The 19,681-nt window shown below is 54.5% G+C and overlaps 2 protein-coding genes and 1 long non-coding RNA gene across 4 annotated transcripts in view; 1 reads left to right on the top strand and 2 right to left on the bottom strand.

Annotated features, from left to right (window-relative positions):
- RECQL5 (RecQ like helicase 5) overlaps positions 1–19,681 on the top strand; it is a 74,561-nt gene that overhangs the window by 21,472 nt on the left and 33,408 nt on the right. The gene's annotated exons all lie outside the window — the stretch shown is intronic.
- On the bottom strand, positions 219–5,388 carry LOC142472679 (uncharacterized). Its single transcript, XR_012789805.1, has 3 exons — positions 5,167–5,388; positions 5,048–5,107; positions 219–575 (listed from the first exon to the last, which is right to left on the bottom strand). It is a non-coding gene; the product is annotated as an uncharacterized LOC142472679 (long non-coding RNA).
- The window catches only part of SMIM5 (small integral membrane protein 5), a 14,101-nt gene continuing 3,555 nt past the window's right edge, over positions 9,136–19,681 (bottom strand). Inside the window, exons 1-3 of one of the 2 annotated variants that reach the window (XM_075579792.1) lie at positions 15,450–15,946; positions 11,095–11,263; positions 9,136–10,488 (exon numbers count right to left, since the gene is read on the bottom strand). In XM_075579792.1, coding sequence (XP_075435907.1) covers positions 10,385–10,488; positions 11,095–11,263; positions 15,450–15,566 — 390 coding nt within the window. In that variant the 5' untranslated portion in view covers positions 15,567–15,946 and the 3' untranslated portion in view covers positions 9,136–10,384. Of the gene's footprint in view, positions 10,489–11,094; positions 11,264–15,449; positions 15,947–19,681 lie in introns of those variants that run through there. The other variant, XM_075579793.1, reaches the window with a different exon arrangement.

Below are 19,681 nucleotides of genomic sequence, written 5' to 3' on the forward strand. Positions count from 1 at the left end.
CCTCGGATCTCTCCCCCTGTCTCGTACCCCTCGGATCTCTTCCCGTCTCGTACCCCTCGGATCTCTCCCCCTGTCTCGTACCCCTCGGATCTCTCTCCCTGTCTCGTACCCCTCGGATCTCTCTCCCTGTCTCGTACCCCTCGGATCTCTCCCCCTGTCTCGTACCCCTCGGATCTCTTCCCGTCTCGTACCCCTCGGATCTCTCCCCCTGTCTCGTACCCCTCGGATCCCTCCTCCTGTCTAGTACCCCTCGGATCTCTCCCCCTGTCTAGTACCCCTCGGATCTCTCCCCCTGTCTAGTACCCCTCGGATCTCTCCCCGTGGCCAATACCCCTCATGTTGGGGCAGTGCTCACTGTGAGACCCCTCCCTCATTTATTGATACCCCCCTTGTGCTTCTGTCCGGGGCAGCACCCAAACACCGTAGCAAACAGGAGCAGAACAAGAAAGAGCAGACAGAACGAGCTGATCACCGCCAGCCCTCCCAAGGCCCAGTCATCCTCCAGTATTCGCTTCTTAATGTCTTCCAGCATAGGGGCAGCTGGGTGCAGGAGCGGTGGTGTGTTCTCCCCCATCCTGGGAAAAGAGGAGAGTGACAGGGAGAGGCAGAGAGAGTTAAACTGAGGGGCAGGCACCGGAGCTCATTCATTATGCTAGGAAGCTGCTTCCCAGCGCTGGAGAAGAGAGCAGCCCCACTCAAATAATGGGACTAAAATCTTCTCCAGCTGACTCGGGGGGATGGGGGCAAGGGGCGCACACTGAGGGACGGGGTAAGGGGAGCACACTGAGGGACGGGGGCAAGGGGCGCACACTGAGGGACGGGGGCAAAGGGTGCACACTGAGGGACGGGGGCAAGAGGAGCACACTGAGGGACGGGGCAAGGGGCGCACACTGAGGGACGGGGGCAAGGGGCGCACACTGAGGGACGGGGGCAAGGGGAGCACACTGAGGGACGGGGGCAAGGGGAGCACACTGAGGGACGAGGGCAAGGGGAGCACACTGAGGGACGAGGCAAGGGGCGCACACTGAGGGACGGGGGCAAGGGGTGCACACTGAGGGACGGGGGCAAGAGGAGCACACTGAGGGACGGGGCAAGGGGCGCACTCTGAGGGACGGGGGCAAGGGGTGCACACTGAGGGACGGGGGCAAGGGGAGCACACTGAGGGACGGGGGCAAGGGGAGCACACTGAGGGACGAGGGCAAGGGGAGCACACTGAGGGACGAGGCAAGGGGAGCACACTCAGGGGCGGGGCAAGGGGAGCACACTGAGGGACGGGGGCAAGGGGCGCACGCTGAGGGACGGGGGCAAGCGGCGCACGCTGAGGGACGGGGGCAAGGGGAGCACACTGAGGGACGGGGGCAAGGGGAGCACACTGAGGGACGGGGGCAAGGGGAGCACACTGAGGGACGAGGGCAAGGGGAGCACACTGAGGGACGAGGCAAGGGGAGCACACTCAGGGGCGGGGCAAGGGGAGCATACTGAGGGACGGGGGCAAGGGGCGCACGCTGAGGGACAGGGGCAAGCGGCGCACGCTGAGGGACGGGGGCAAGGGGAGCACACTGAGGGACGGGGGCAAGGGGCGCACGCTGAGGGACGGGGGCAAGGGGAGCACGCTGAGGGACGGGGGCAAGGGGCGCACACTGAGGGACGGGGGCAAGGGGCGCACACTGAGGGACGGGGGCAAGGGGCGCACGCTGAGGGATGGGGGCAAGGGGAGCACACTGAGGGATGGGGCAAGGGGCGCACGCTGAGGGACGAGGGCAAGGGGAGCACGCTGAGGGATGGGGGCAAGGGGCGCACGCAGAGGGACGGGGGCAAGGGGCGCACGCTGAGGGACGGGGGCAAGGGGGGAGCACACTGAGGGACGGGGCAAGGGGAGCACACTGAGGGATGGGGGCAAGGGGCGCACGCTGAGGGATGGGGGCAAGGGGCGCACGCTGAGGGACGGGGTAAGGGGAGCACACTGAGGGACGGGGGCAAGGGGCGCACGCTGAGGGACGGGAGCAAGGGGTGCACACTGAGGGACGGGGGCAAGGGGCGCACGCTGAGGGACGGGGGCAAGGGGCGCACACTGAGGGACGGGGGCAAGGGGCGCACGCAGAGGGACGGGGGCAAGGGGCGCACGCAGAGGGATGGGGGCAAGGGGAGCACACTGAGGGACGGGGGCAAGGGGAGCACACTGAGGGACGGGGCAAGGGGAGCACACTGAGGGACGAGGGCAAGGGGATGCACGCTGAGGGATGCGGGCAAGGGCGGCACACTGAGGAACAGTGGGTACACATTGAGGGACGCACACTGGGGGAGGGGGTCCACACTGGGTGATGCACTGGGGACTGGGTAAACACTGGGGGGGCGGACAGGGGGGACGCACACTGGGGATGGGGTACACACTGGGGGCGGGGGACGCACAGTGGGGGGTACACACGGGGCAGGGGTACACACGGGGGCGGGGTACACACGGGGCGCACAGTGGGGGGTAAACACTGGGGGTGGGGGGTACACACGGGGGCGCACAGAGGGGGCGGGGGTACACACTGGGGACGGGGGGTACACATGGGACGGAGGGCACACACAGGGGGGAGTGGGGTACACACTGGTGGGAGCACAGAGGGCTTACATACTGTTTGCCTAACTTAATGAATACACACGTATGTAAATAACATGAGGGGAAGAGACTGATTACAACGATGATGACAATGTAACACAAAAATATGACCTAGTGAAGAGATTGGGCGTGTGTGTGTATTATGTCCTAGTGAATCCTGATACATTGCCTCGCCGTGGCCCCCTGCCTCGCCGTGGCCCCCTGCCTCGCCGTGGCCCCCTGCCTCGCCGTGGCCCCCTGCCTCGCCGTGGCCCCCTGCCTCGCCGTGGCCCCCTGCCTCAGTTTTCTGATTTGGAGAAATATTGATTAGAAACGCAGCATATTATTTCTAGGCGCTCTCACTCCCCCGGAGAACGCGCTGTGCCACCCCGGCCCTGAGCAGCAGCCTGGTCCTGCTGGATCTGTAACATGTGCAAGGCCCCGGCTTGTGGTTACTTGGGACCCGGGGAGGGAGCAGCACAACTGGGACCCGGGGAGGGAGCAGCAGAACTGGGACCCGGGGAGGGAGCAGCAGAACTGGGACCCGGGGAGGGAGCAGCAGAACTGGGACCCGGGGAGGGAGCAGCAGAACTGGGACCCGGGGAGGGAGCAGCAGAACTGGGATCCGGGGAGGGAGCAGCAGAACTGGGACCCGGGGAGGGAGCAGCAGAACTGGGACCCGGGGAGGGAGCAGCAGAACTGGGACCCGGGGAGGGAGCAGCAGAACTGGGACCCGGGGAGGGAGCAGCAGAACTGGGACCCGGGGAGGGAGCAGCAGAACTGGGACCCGGGGAGGGAGCAGCAGAACTGGGACCCGGGGAGGGAGCAGCAGAACTGGGACCCGGGGAGGGAGCAGCAGAACTGGGACCCGGGGAGGGAGCAGCAGAACTGGGACCCGGGGAGGGAGCAGCAGAACTGGGACCCGGGGAGGGAGCAGCAGAACTGGGACCCGGGGAGTGAGCAGCAGAACTGGGACCCGGGGAGGGAGCAGCAGAACTGGGACCCGGGGAGGGAGCAGCAGAACTGGGACCCGGGGAGGGAGCAGCAGAACTGGGACCCGGGGAGGGAGCAGCAGAACTGGGACCCGGGGAGGGAGCAGCAGAACTGGGACCCGGGGAGGGAGCAGCAGAACTGGGACCCGGGGAGGGAGCAGCAGAACTGGGACCCGGGGAGGGAGCAGCAGAACTGGGACCCGGGGAGGGAGCAGCAGAACTGGGATCCGGGGAGGGAGCAGCAGAACTGGGACCCGGGGAGGGAGCAGCAGAACTGGGACCCGGGGAGGGAGCAGCAGAACTGGGATTTAACGTCCGTGTTTAACTGCGCACGCTGCTCTGTGCTTCATTTAACACTCACAATGCCAGGCGCGGCTGTGGCTCCCGCCAGCTCTCTGCACGACTCATTCTCTGTGTAATCATTAATCTGACCCCTTTGCAGAGGAGCTCAGTATCCGAGCAGCATCAGGCCTGCTCTGCAGCGGAGCTCAGTATCCGAGCAGCATCAGGCCTGCTCTGCAGCGGAGCTCAGTATCCGAGCAGCATCAGGCCTGCTCTGCAGAGGTGCGGGGAGGCAGCCAGCCTTTCTGCTTCATGAACACCAGAAAGCACAGAGACCCCGTACCTAGAGATCTCACCCTGCCGGCGCCACTCTCCTCTGGGGCGCAGGCTGGGGGTGCCCCTCTCTGGGGCGCAGGCTGGGGGTGCCCCTCTCTGGGGCGCAGGCTGGGGGTGCCCCTCTCTGGGGTGCAGGCTGGGGGTGCCCCTCTCTGGGGCGTAGGCTGGGGGTGCCCCTCTCTGGGACGCAGGCTGGGGGAGCCCCTCTCTGGGACGCAGGCTGGGGGAGCCCCTCTCTGGGACGCAGGCTGGGGGAGCCCCTCTCTGGGGCGCAGGCTGGGGGAGCCCCTCTCTGGGGCGCAGGCTGGGGGAGCCCCTCTCTGGGGCGCAGGCTGGGGGAGCCCCTCTCTGGGACGCAGGCTGGGGGTGCCCCTCTCTGGGGCGCAGGCTGGGGGTGCCCCTCTCTGGGGCGCAGGCTGGGGGTGCCACTCTCTGGGACGCAGGCTGGGGGAGCCCCTCTCTGGGACGCAGGCTGGGGGAGCCCCTCTCTGGGACGCAGGCTGGGGGTGCCCCTCTCTGGGGCGCAGGCTGGGGGTGCCCCTCTCTGGGACGCAGGCTGGGGGAGCCCCTCTCTGGGGCGCAGGCTGGGGGTGCCCCTCTCTGGGGCACAGGCTGGGGGAGCCACTCTCTGGGATGCAGGCTGGGGGTGCCCCTCTCTGGGGCGCAGGCTGGGGGAGCCCCTCTCTGGGACGCAGGCTGGGGGAGCCACTCTCTGGGATGCAGGCTGGGGGTGCCCCTCTCTGGGGCGCAGGCTGGGGGAGCCCCTCTCTGGGACGCAGGCTGGGGGTGCCCCTCTCTGGGACGCAGGCTGGGGGTGCCCCTCTCTGGGGCGCAGGCTGGGGGTGGCCCTCACCTGTGGGACGCAGACTGGGGGTGCCACTCGTCTGTGGGATGCAGACTGGGGGTGCCTCGTCTGTGGGATGCAGACTGGGGGTGCCCCTCTATGGGACGCAGGCTGCGGGTGCCTATCACCTGTGGGACGCAGACTGGGGGTGCCTCTCGTCTGTGGGATGCAGACTGGGGGTGCCTCTCTTCTGTGGGATGCAGTTTGGGGGTGCCTCTCACCTGTGGGACGCAGGCCCTCTCTGGGACACAGGTCCTGTATCTCTGGCCTTCCTGGCTGCAGGGCAGTCTGGCTCTTTGTATCTCCGGTTAATCATTACCCAGTCGGCTGCTCCTCCCCGGGGGGGGGGGGGGGGGGGGGTGTCTGGGAGGTGATGGGAGTGTAGGGCTGATTATTTACTGGCGGTGCCTGATCGGAATAAGGATCCCGATGCTGCGGGAGGGGGGTGGGGGGGGATACAAAATGAAACCTTTCCGACCCCTGCACCCCGCTGGAGCTTTCTTCTTCCGATATATGTAGTTGTTCCGGTTTTTGTAGTCTATTTATTTTCTTGTGTAAAATCTGTGTTTATTCTTATTTAAACTCCTGGAATATTCTGTAAATGATTATCGCTGACCTGAGGATGACAGAGAGCCCCGGAGAGCTCGTCTTAAAATACCTTGTTCATTCAGTCTAACAATTAATATCCCCTAATACGTAGGTACCCCGTTACTCTGCACTGTTGCCACGGGACTAACACAGCTATCTCTACGGCACTCGTTTTATTAAGGATATTGGGTTGGATCAGTGATAACGAGCTGACACACATTTGAATTTGGGATGTACTTGTTGCATCTATTTCTAGTTCTCATAGCCCCCACTCTCCCCCCCCCCCCCCTCACACCCCCGTGTGTTGCTGGGGTCTCCTACCTGCGACGAGAGGGGGAACTCGTGGGAAATGGAGACCCGTTTATAGGTTTTAACGGGTAAGTGCCAGACGATTAATCGGGGGTGTTTATTTCAGTCAGTGTGTGTTGGGTGAAACCTAAAACCAGAAGCCCTAAGTATATGGCATCATATATAGTTTGGTGTGTGTATGTGTGCGTGTGTGTGTGTGTGTGTGTGTGCGTGTGTGTGCGTGTGTGTGTGTGCGTGTGTGTGTGTGACAATATCAGCACAAAATGACATCTAAATTAACCCCGTTGCTGCTTGTGGAGCCTGCAATGCATTAGAGTTAAACCGTTCTTTACTACAGGAGTATAGACCGATTGGCCAAGCGGCTTCTCCAGAAACACTGGGCACAAGTGAAAGGTGCGACGCGCTCGAGAAACGCGCACATCTTTCTCATCTCTCCACTCCATGCTGTTTCCTCCTCTCCTTGGCCCCACCCACAGATTCTTGACATCTCCTCCTGATTGGCTGCTGCTGGGTAATGCAGCCAATCAGGATGGAGGTTGCTGCCCAACCCCCTAGCAACAGCCCTGCTCTCTCCCTGCATGGGGAAATGCCACGGCCCCCTAAACCGGTCAGGTCACTATGTCCAGAGAGGTAATACCGGTATACACATACACGCCCAGAGAGGTAATACCAGTATACATATACACGCCCAGAGAGGTAATACCGGTATACACATACCTGCCTAGAGAGGTAATACCGGTATAAACATACACGCCCAGAGAGGTAATACCGGTATACACATACAAGCCCAGAGAGGTAATACCGGTATACACATACACGCCCAGAGAGGTAATACCGGTATACACATACACACCCAGAGAGGTAATACCGGTATACACATACACGCCCAGAGAGGTAATACCGGTATACACATACACGCCCAGAGAGGTAATACCGGTATACACATACACACACACAGAGAGGTAATACCGATATACTCATACACACCCAGGGAGGTAATACCGGTATACACATACACGCCCAGAGAGGTAATACCGGTATACACGTACACGCCCAGAGAGGTAATACCGGTATACACATACACAGAGAGGTAATACCGATATACTCATACACGCCCAGAGAGGTAATACCGGTATACACATACACGCCCAGAGAGGTAATACCGGTATACACATACACGCCCAGAGAGGTAATACCGGTATACACATACACGCCCAGAGAGGTAATACCGGTATATACATACACGCCCAGAGAGGTAATACCGGTATACACATACACGCCCAGAGAGGTAATACCGGTATACACATACACGCCCAGAGAGGTAATACCGGTATACACATACACGCCCAGAGAGGTAATACCGGTATACACATACACGCCCAGAGAGGTAATACCGGTATACACATACACGCCCAGAGAGGTAATACCGGTATATACATACACACCCAGAGAGGTAATACCGGTATACACATACACGCCCATGGAGGTAATACCAGTATACACATACACGCCCAGGGAGGTAATACCGGTATACACATACACGCCCAGGGAGGTAATACCGGTATACACATACACGCCCAGAGAGGTAATAACGGTATACACATACACACCCAGAGAGGTAATACCGGTATACACATACACGCCCAGAGAGGAAATACCAGTATACACATACACGCCCAGAGAGGTAATACCGGTATACACATACACGCCCAGAGAGGTAATACCGGTATACACATACACGCCCAGAGAGGTAATACCGGTATACACATACACGCCCAGAGAGGTAATACCGGTATACACATACACGCCCAGAGAGGTAATACCGGTATAGACATACACGCCCAGAGAGGTAATACCTGTATACACATACACGCCCAGAGAGGTAATACCGGTATACACATACACACCCAGAGAGGTAATACCGGTATACACATACACGCCCAGAGAGGAAATACCAGTATACACATACACGCCCAGAGAGGTAATACCGGTATACACATACACGCCCAGAGAGGTAATACCGGTATACACATACACGCCCAGAGAGGTAATACCGGTATCCACATACACGCCCAGAGAGGTAATACCGGTATACACATACACGCCCAGAGAGGTAATACCGGTATCCACATACACGCCCAGAGAGGTAATACCGGTATACACGTACACGCCCAGAGAGGTAATACCCCTATACACATATACGCCCAGAGAGGTAATATCGGTATACATACACGCCCAGAGAGGTAATACCGGTATACACACACACGCCCAGAGAGGTAATACCTGTATACACATACACGCCCAGAGAGGTAATACCGGTATAGACATACATGCCCAGAGAGGTAATACCGGTATAGACATACACGCCCAGAGAGGTAATACCTGTATACACATACACGCCCAGAGAGGTAATACCGGTATAGACATACATGCCCAGAGAGGTAATACCGGTATAGACACGCCCAGAGAGGTAATACCGGTATACACATACACGCCCAGAGAGGTAATACCGGTATACACATTCACGCCCAGGGAGGTAATACCGGTATACACATACACGCCCAGAGAGGTAATACCGGTATACACATACACACCCAGAGAGGTAATACCGGTATACACATACACGCCCAGGGAGGTAATTCCGGTATACACATACACGCCCAGAGAGGTAATACCGGTATACACATACATGTCCAGAGAGGTAATACCGGTATACAAATACACGCCCAGAGAGGTAATACCGGTATACACGTACACGCCCAGGGAGGTAATACCGGTATACATATAGACACACAGAGAGGCAATAGCAGTATAGAAATACACACCCAGGGAGGTAATACCAGTATACATATAGACACACAGAGAGGCAATAGCAGTATAGAAATACACGCCCAGGGAGGTAGTACCGGTATATACATACATGCCCAGAGAGGTAATTCCGGACACATACACGCCCAGGGAGGTAATACCGGACACGTACATGCCCAGAGAGGTAATATCGGACACATACGTGCACAGTGTTACCTCTAATTTCTTTACTGGACTGCGTGTCCAAATACAGGACAGTCCGGTTCAATACTGGACACCTAGCAACTCTAAGTATAGAAGATTTAACTTAACAATACATAAATAGTTTTACTAGCTAAAAGTAGCCGGCAATTCTAAGAAATGCAAAAATACAGAGATTTATAAATGGATCATTTATTTTTTTTCGTTTCTTAATGAAAAACAAATCATGTATTTTTATTGTAGTGCTGTTGGGTAAACTAAATTTTTGGTTTTTCCATCAGGCGCAAAAACATACATATTTTTTGCAGTTCCCGCTCTGGAGCATCCAACATAAAGTTGACCAAAGGGCAAAACATGGATTTTCTACGTTCAGCCCAGCTAATTACAATCCTGCCCAATTTGGTTACAATCAGTGCAGTTTTATAAGGTTCAGTCCGCCATCTTGATTCAAAATGGCGTCCAATTGTATCCAAACAGACTCAAAACCTGCTCCTTGATCTCAGGAACATGTGGTAACGATATCTTAAAAAGCGCCCAAATGCATCGCGAACAGACCCACAGCTTTCCAAAATATATAGTAGATTGACAGATAAAGTTAAAGACCGGTGTACATGGGAGGACTGGCATTTCATGTCATCTTTAGTTACCCAACCCAAAATATATAGGACACAGGAGGTAGACACGGGCTGGTCTCTGGTCCCAGAGAGACAGGGCTATAGATGTGCTGTGTATACAGGTCCCAGGGATGCTGAAGATATACACCGAGCGTATCGCGTGTCGTCCTTGCCATTGCTAGTCTGGGGCCACAAAGACGTGTTTTTTCTGTCCATGTAGTACCAAAGGAGGGGGAGAGAGTCTGTGGGATGAGACCTTTTCATTGTAGTTCTGTTACAAGCTTGGGTCCATCATCGGGTGACCCTGAGAGGTTCGAACGCTTGTAGGATCCCTACTTTGTTACTACGTGGAAGAGAGGACCAACACCTCGACACACCCTTCTTTGCCTATCATTCCCTGAGTATTCATAAACGTTGGCAAGCCCGTGCTCGTTTTATTTGGCCTAGAGAAAGAGAGTAATGGGGTATCCTGTTTTCTTGGCATTCCCTCATCCCTCCCCCGATGGGTGAAAGGGCTCTCCTCCGCCTTCATGGTGGCTTTGGGTGGAACCGTCTACCTGTGCCGAGCTGCTAGCGACTGATCACAATCCATCCATTCCGTGCCATCGATTGTCAAAGCTAAAAGGGCACGGTACAGTCTTCCAGTCTTCCCCAAGCCCGGCCTAAATTGGCTTCCATGGAAAGGGCACACTGGAAATTGTAGTGGCCAATGAAGGATTGGAAGGTCCATTGTTTGTTGGGTGAGGAGAGTGGGTAAGGCCTGGGCTGTGTTTCCGAGTCTACGTTCCGGACACAGTGGTGCTCCATGCTCTCTCTTGGGCTGCGGTCAGACAGTGGGGTTTGGCTGCACCCTGACGACCCGACGACTTTTGCCGGCTTTGCCGCAGCAGGAGTAACAGCAGGCCAGAAATATCATCAGCAGCACCGCAGCTGGAGAGAAGAAGCAGAGGGCGTTAGAGGTCATTGGGGTTAATGCCTTCACTGGGCACTGTGACTTACTCAGTGTGTAGAGATACTCGCCATCATTATCCAGTTCAGCATGTTTAGTATCCGTGTATGGAGATACTCAGCATCATTAATACAGTGCGGTGTATTATCAATGTATAGATAATCCATATAATTATACAGTTCAGCGTATTTATTATCGGTGTATGGAGATACTCATCACCATTATACAGTGTATCATCAATGTATAGATACTCAGTATCATTATACAGTGCAGCGTATTCATAATCCGTGTATAGATACCCCGCATAATTATACAGCGCAGCGTATTAATTATCCGCATATAGAGATACTCTGCATCATTATACAGCACTGCGTATTCATTATCAGCGTATAGAGATACTCTGCATTATTATACAATGCAGCGTGTTCCTTATAAGGAGGCTGGAAGTGTGTAGCGATACTCCACATAATTATACAGTGTCGCATGTTCATTGTCTTGCGGGTATATGACCCTTCCCTCCACCCCAAGAGCAGCTGCGTTTAGTAACCGCCGCTGACGCCGCCTATCCCGTCCTGCTCCTTACTTACCAATGAAGACGAGGATGATCACGAATGAGACTATTTCGACAGTGTCCGCCTGTGGCAGCATCTTTAGCTTGACCAGAAGATTCTGCCCCATGTTCTGCGCTTCGCCCAACAGGTTCTGGGCTGACATGGTGACCCCTTGGAAGAGTAGCTGGACGCCTGCGGCCTGCCACTGAGGGATAAAGAAAGACAAGCGTGTTCAGTCCTGTGCAACAGTCTCTACTGGTTCAGGAGAATAGTACATTGTGGCTATAGGTTATGATGCCTTTTATTATAGACGTGTAACGTGTGTACATGTTACCTGTTCACTGTACAGGATTTCACTACCCTTTCCTCCCTAGAAATAATAGGGAGGAGCTTAAAGCGGATAATCCCCCGCCCGCCCTGGACATCTGACCATTGTAGCAATGTCTTGAGACCGATCTTTGAGGATCGTAGTAGCTACGCCAGGAAGCGAGACGTGTACTTGTTCTTCCCTCGTCTTCTTTCTCAATACCCGTACATACCCCCAAACCTCCTTCACGCGCCGATGTGGGTGCGCTCACTGTTTCTCATTTGCGAGGGATGCACAATTGAGCGTTCCGTGTCCTAGTGTGTCACTATACTCCAGAGGCACAAACCGAAGCCATCAGACTATCACTGAATACTTCAAGGTCAAGCAGACGCAGTGAGAAACGATCCTGGCGGTTTGGGGAACTATCACTGGTACCCGATTCCACTACAAATCCACCTTCCCCAGAGAGATCGGTTCACAGAAGGGGTGCATGTCTCGGATATGACCTCAACACGCCATTGAAAGGGAATTTACGATCACCATCAACACAGATCCTTCAGACTTATGATGCCACACCACCAACGCCCAAGAACCTTTTCCTGATCGCCAGAAAACCCAAATGATACCAAATCTCTATGTACTGAACCCAATCCTGAACAGTCAACAGAGCCAACCTCAACCTCTACAAATCCAGCATAAGCAGCAATTCGAGGGAAACAAATGTCTGTCCAGATTTAGGGTGGCAACATGTGCCTGCTGTTTTAACAAGATGCACCTCTCAGAGCCCCAACAAGCCCTCCTCCATTCCCATGACACACCTGACGCCTGGACCTCTGCCGCCACTACCTTTTATTTTAGTCCCGTCTGCCCCGTGGACAGTAGGTGCCACCATCCTATGCATTATCAGAAAGCGGCAGAACGGCCCCATGCTGTAGGTACCCTCTTCCATAAGAGAACAAATGGACCTTATTTTTTCTTCGTAACGTAATACCACAGTTTCCAGCATCAGTCTACCGTGCCCCAACAGCAGCACCTAGGGGCTGATGAGAACTATCTGCCTGCCCCCCTCCCCCCCCCCAGTTTTGAGAGTACCCTGAAAATGACTGGGCAAATGTATCAGAGGGGATGCCATCCCAGTCTTGATGGACTCGAAAACCTCACAATATCAACAAGCCCCTTGGCTTTGGTACAGTCATAGGGAATGCTTCCTCCACTCTGCTGCCCACCAGCGTACAGAAGCGCAACCCCTACATTGTGTCTATGGTGGCCTGACCTCTAAAAATCCTGCTCCGTCCAGAGTTAATCAAGAGAATTTCCACCCTCCAAAAACTTCACTTTCATCAGCGGGAAGCCACTGGCATTGGCCCCTAACAATGAATATTACCTACCTGCAGTGCAGCATGGGTCCCTGAAGGTCCATGTGAGATGTCTCCTATCCCTACGAGAATCCAAATACCCATGCAGCAAAATTCAGCTTTTAATTCAATGAAAGGTATCGCAGAGAAGTGCAAGTTAAACCCTGACAGGTGTGAAGTCAACCCATCAGACAACCAACCTTTGTTTCCAAGTGGCACTACCACCCTTTACTAACTATCGCCATGGGAACCCTCATGGTGCTGTGAACCCTTGTACATCAGATAGGCACCAATGGACTTTCTTTTTAATGCCCAGAGCCTCCAAAGGCAATTTTTTTTTTAACCTTCATCTTGAGAGCCTGAAGATGAATCCCAGAATATCGTGTATTTCCTCAAAAGTCATTTCTGAGAATGAGTACAAGCGACCTTCTGTTCACAAGGGGAATGGTTTGGATTATCGCCACACTCATTCCCTTTTTCAAGTCAGCACGCAAGACTGGGTTCAGCATCCGCAGCATCCTGTATCTGTCAGGACGGCTCTAGCTTGGTGCAGCAAAACCGCCCCGTCTCCAAAAGTATCCTCTGGCTTTAGTACGGAAATGGCAGTCCGTCTCGGTTGGAACCATTCTAGGACACCAAGTCAACTGGAAATTCTTGGGTTGCCCTGTATAACCAGGCTGTAAAAAGTTGCACCGCAGAAAACGAGCAGAGCATAGTCATGAAATCGGGTTACGTTCCAGAATGCCTCTCGTGGGATTGACCCTTTTTAAAATCCAGAAAAATGTAATTTGATATACCTTTTGGGTCTTATAAAAAAAAAACCTTTCCTAAAGATGACAGACCCGAGATCCAGACAGGAGCTGGTGATCAGAGTAAACATACCGATACTGAGGAGACCTCTGAGGACCAACCAAGACAATTTACATCATCATCATCCATCTATTAACGAGAGCCCCGACCAAGAGGGACAGAGTGAGTCCCAAATTGTGCTCTCACAAGATCACCAGCCATCAGATGTCCAAGACAAAACACTTGGAGGGCGAGAGAGACTTCCAGCTAGATCTCGAGAGGCTTTCTACACTGCACAGACAATAATGCTCTTCTCAGCTTCCGGAAACGTCCACCCAGGATGTGAAAAGTGTCGTCCAGCCAGATCTGAAGCATTTAAGGGTCACAGAATTTCCCTTGCTGCCTTTCAACAACGTCCCGAAGGTCTACTTTAAGCAGAGAGAATGCGCCCACAGCCCTCCTAGTCTGCCGCCCAAGCTCCAGTACCAACCAGATCCGGGTTGTTCAGTTTCTGAAATCTGCTAGGATATTGCACAGCCAGGGGCACAGTTTGTTTTTAACTCAACCCAGCCAGAGGACCTTGCCCAACAATTTCCACAAGAGGTTCCATATTGTGGTGCAGCAGGAACACTGTGTGGGTGACCCTGAAATGACTTCCCAGGTGCAGAGAGGGCCATGCCCTACTCGTGAAGTTGGCTCAAACTCCACTATGCCTTTCAAAACCCCTCTCACCATCCACTCTACCTCTGATCCCATCTTGTCCTATCTTGATGGCCAGGCTGCTTTTAACCAGCTCCACCCTTCACAGGGCTCCCTGGCAGGTGATGCAGCGGAAGAAGCTACACCCCATTCCAGTGTCAAAAGAAGACAACATTTAGCACTGGACCAGCACCTTCACAGCGCACTTGGGACCATCCCAGGGGAAGAAAACGAGTCCAGTGCTTCAAACATTCTCAGCAGCGAGACCCCAGAAATACAAAGAGAGTGCCCTGAACTGTGCAGTACGGAGGAGTCGGACTATGTACTGGAGGGGATGTGAGACCCAACGATGGCATGAGAAAAGTCTGATCTTGACTGTATGTTAATGAGATGCACAATTTAATTAAAGTTAACCCTTCCCTTTAAGGTCTTCTTCTTCTATATTGTGAACATCGGCCCCTTTCGGGCCACCGTATCAAAATTGGCTGAGTTGTGGTTATTTGAAGGCGCTTCTCGTCAGGGGAGGATGTTAAGGTCACTGGCAAAGTCCAATAACCCAAGTACTGAGGCGCCTTTGTTGAATGGGAAAAACTAACCCGAATTCCGTCAGTAGTTTATCATAATTCCCAGGCAAGGGGTTGTACCTCTTTCTCCCCTCCTGCCATGGTGTTTAGCATAATGGGGATCCCACCCCGTGCCTTGCAGGCAGTTTGAGGCCACCTCCGGCTCAGAATGGTGTCAAATAAAACCTAGTGAAGGCACCCAGTGATTTCGTTTTAACCCTCTCACTGCAATGTGTTGAGGGGTCTTCTAGCAGCGACGCGCGTGAAACCGATCTCTTTACATCGGGGGCGGCCAACTTCAGTCCTCAAGGGCCACCAACAGGCCAGGTTCTCAGGATATCCCTGCTTAAGCACAGGTGGCTCAATCAGTGGCTCAGTCTTTGACTTAGCCACCTGCGCTGAAGCAAGGATATCCTGAGAACCTGGCCTGTTGGTGACTCTTGAGGACTCAAGTTGGCCAGTTGACCATTGATGTCTCTTCTTTCTAATAATATCTGTAGTTGTTTCTTTTTTTTTGGAAAGGGTCCGGGGCGGGACCTGTAATTAGGGCTGCCTGCTAATCACGCCCGCTGCTTGGTAATTATAGGAGCAGCGAGGGAAAACGCACAGTTTCTGGATCCCAAACAAACTTGTGTTTTTTAGAGTTATTCCTGTTTCAAATTAAAGGGCGATACAAACCAAAACCACAACATGTGCCGGAAAGAGCCGGATAATGAGGAGCGCGGACGTCCAATCCGTTTCAATGTGACATTGTTTGGAACGCGCTAACCCCGTAGTTCTGTACAGTGTTGACATTGTAGGCTGCCCCGTGTTGCTAAGTGTTGTGATGTCAGCAAAGGACCCCTCCCCCCCACTAATTAAACCGTGACCTCTGTGTAATGACCGCCACAAGCTTCTCAACAATGGGCTTGTTTTCAGCGACGTGGTGATCAGATCCTGAGCTTTGTGGGGGCGAGGAGAGGGCTTCCTTGTTCCTGGTCTGTGGTTGCGCAGCAATGAGCTCAAGTCTGCCACAGAGCGGGGAACACATAGGGGTCCAGCCCCCCTCCCCTAAACAAACTGCACTAGTGCTGTCTATCCGTGTCTACCACTACGCTACTCCCTTATACCTCTTATTTTCTCTTCCATCCCCTCCCAGTCCTCTGTCATATGTTTTGCATTCAGACTCGCACGCTTTGGGATAAGGCCAGGGTTGGCTCGATCTCTCTCACTTTCCCCCCCTCCCCCCCCCCCGTCTGTTTTCCTTATTTTTATTCCCCATTACACTCTTTTCACTCTCTCTCTTAAATCTCACTCCTTTCTCTCTCACCCCCTTTCTCTCTCTTACCCCATTTCTCTCTCTCACTCCCGCTCTCTCTCTTACCCCCTTTCTCTCTCTCACTCCCTCTCTCTCACCCCTTCACCCCTATCTTTCTCATCCCCTTTCTCTCCTTCTCTCGCTCTCTCCCCCTCTCCTTATCTCTCTCCATTTTTTCTCTCTCCATTTTTCTCTTTCTCTCTCTCTCTCACACTTTTCTCTTTCTCTCACTCTCATCCCCCTTATTCTCTTCTCTCTTTTCCCCATCTCTTTCCCTCTCACTCCCTACCCCCTTCTCTCTCTGTGTTCACCCTTTCTCCTTTCCTTTGTCTCTCCCTACCCCCCTTTCTCTCTCTTTTCTTCTCTATCTCTCTTCCCCCCTCACACCTCCCTTTTTTCTCTCTGCTCCCTCACAGTTCAGCAATATATGACTATTTGGGTTCTGCATTGCCTGGAGGGGAGGGCAGGGCACAAGAGACCTTTATTACAAAACCAGAGCTATTCAATGGCTGAGTCCCTCCTCCCTCACTGCACCTGTTACTTGTACAGCCAAATACACTGTATCCTGCATAACTCTACTGAACTGCACAGCAGCTGCTCTCATTCAATACACAACATTGGGCAGTGATGGATGCGGGGCTGTACTCGGTGTGTGATGGATGCGAGGCTGTACTCGGTGTATGATGGATGCGAGGCTGTACTCGGTGTGTGATGGATGCGGGGCTGTACTCGGTGTGTGATGGATGCGAGGCTGTACTCGGTGTATGATGGATGCGAGGCTGTACTCGGTGTGTGATGGATGCGGGGCTGTACTCGGTGTGTGATGGATGCGAGGCTGTACTCGGTGTATGGTGGATGCGAGGCTGTACTCGGTGTATGATGGATGCGGGGCTGTACTCGGTGTGTGATGGATGCGGGGCTGTACTCGGTGTGTGATGGATGCGAGGCTGTACTCGGTGTATGGTGGATGCGTGGCTGTACTCGGTGTATGATGGATGCGGGGCTGTACTCGGTGTGTGATGGATGCGAGGCTGTACTCGGTGTGTGATGGATGCGAGGCTGTACTCGGTGTATGGTGGATGCGGGGCTGTACTCGGTGTATGATGGATGCGAGGCTGTACTCGGTGTATGATGGATGCGAGGCTGTACTCGGTGTATGATGGATGCGGGGCTGTACTCGGTGTGTGATGGATGAGAGGCTGTACTCGGTGTGTGATGGATGAGAGGCTGTACTCGGTGTGTGATGGATGCGAGGCTGTACTCGGTGTATGATGGATGAGAGGCTGTACTCGGTGTGTGATGGATGAGAGGCTGTACTCGGTGTGTGATGGATGCGAGGCTGTACTCGGTGTGTGATGGATGCGAGGCTGTTCTCGGTGTATGATGGATGAGAGGCTGTACTCGGTGTATGATGGATGCGGGGCTGTACTCGTTGTATGGTGGATGCGCGGCTGTACTCGGTGTATGATGGATGCGGGCTGTACTCGGTGTATGATGGATGCGAGGCTGTACTCGGTGTATGATGGATGCGTGGCTGTACTCGGTGTATGATGGATGCGGGGCTGTACTCGGTGTATGATGGATGCGGGGCTGTACTCGGTGTATGATGGATGAGAGGCTGTACTCGGTGTGTGATGGATGCCAGGCTGTACTCGGTGTATGATGGATGCGGGGCTGTACTCGGTGTATGATGGATGAGAGGCTGTACTCGGTGTATGATGGATGAGAGGCTGTACTCGGTGTATGATGGATGCGGGGCTGTACTCGGTGTATGATGGATGCGGGGCTGTACTCGGTGTGTGATGGATGCGAGGCTGTACTCGGTGTATGGTGGATGCGTGGCTGTACTCGGTGTATGATGGATGCGGGGCTGTACTCGGTGTGTGATGGATGCGAGGCTGTACTCGGTGTGTGATGGATGCGAGGCTGTACTCGGTGTATGATGGATGCGAGGCTGTACTCGGTGTATGATGGATGTGGGGCTGTACTCGGTGTGTGATGGATGAGAGGCTGTACTCGGTGTGTGATGGATGAGAGGCTGTACTCGGTGTGTGATGGATGCGAGGCTGTACTCGGTGTATGATGGATGAGAGGCTGTACTCGGTGTGTGATGGATGAGAGGCTGTACTCGGTGTGTGATGGATGCGAGGCTGTACTCGGTGTGTGATGGATGCGAGGCTGTTCTCGGTGTATGATGGATGAGAGGCTGTACTCGTTGTATGGTGGATGCGGGGCTGTACTCGTTGTATGGTGGATGCGCGGCTGTACTCGGTGTATGATGGATGCGAGGCTGTACTCGGTGTATGATGGATGCGTGGCTGTACTCGGTGTATGATGGATGCGGGGCTGTACTCGGTGTATGATGGATGCGGGGCTGTACTCGGTGTATGATGGATGAGAGGCTGTACTCGGTGTGTGATGGATGCCAGGCTGTACTCGGTCTGTGATGGATGCGGGGCTGTACTCGGTGTGTGATGGATGCGAGGCTGTACTCGGTGTGTGATGGATGCGGGGCTGTACTCGGTGTATGATGGATGCGGGGCTGTACTCGGTGCGTCATGGATGCGGGGCTGTACTCGGTGCATGATGGATGCGGGGCTGTACTCGGTGTATGATGGATGAGAGGCTGTACTCGGTGTATGGTGGATGCGGGGCTGTACTCGGTGTATGATGGATGCGGGGCTGTACTCGGTGCATGATGGATGAGAGGCTGTACTCGGTGCATGATGGATGAGAGGCTGTACTCGGTGTATGATGGATGCGAGGCTGTACTCGGTGTATGATGGATGCGGGGCTGTACTCGGTGTATGGTGGATGCGGGGCTGTACTCGGTGCATGATGGATGAGAGGCTGTACTCGGTGCATGATGGATGAGAGGCTGTACTCGGTGTATGATGGATGCGAGGCTGTACTCGGTGTATGATGGATGCGGGGCTGTACTCGGTGTATGATGGATTAGGGGCTGTACTCGGTGTATGGTGGATGCGGGGCTGTACTCGGTGCATGATGGATGAGAGGCTGTACTCGGTGCATGATGGATGAGAGGCTGTACTCGGTGTATGATGGATGCGAGGCTGTACTCGGTGTATGATGGATGCGGGGCTGTACTCGGTGTATGATGGATTAGGGGCTGTACTCGGTGTATGGTGGATGCGGGGCTGTACTCGGTGTATGATGGATTCGAGGCTGTACTCTGTGTGTGATGGGTGCGAGGCTGTACTCGGTGTATGATGGATGCGAGGCTGTACTCGGTGTATGATGGATGCGGGGCTGTACTCGGTGTGTGATGGATGCGGGGCTGTACTCGGTGTATGATGGATGCGGGGCTGTACTCGGTGTATGATGGATGCGAGGCTGTACTCGGTGTTTGATGGATGCGGGGCTGTACTCGGTGTATGATGGATGCGGGGCTGTACTCGGTGTATGATGGATGAGAGGCTGTACTCGGTGTATGATGGATGCGAGGCTGTACTCGGTGTGTGATGGATGCGAGGCTGTACTCGGTGTGTGATGGATGCGAGGCTGTACTCGGTGTGTGATGGATGCGGGGCTGTACTCGGTGTGTGATGGATGCGGGGCTGTACTCGGTGTGTGATGGATGCGGGGCTGTACT

The sequence above is a fragment of the Ascaphus truei genome, chromosome 22 (genome assembly GCF_040206685.1).
Source record: "Ascaphus truei isolate aAscTru1 chromosome 22, aAscTru1.hap1, whole genome shotgun sequence".
Taxonomy (NCBI): Eukaryota; Metazoa; Chordata; class Amphibia; order Anura; family Ascaphidae; genus Ascaphus; species Ascaphus truei.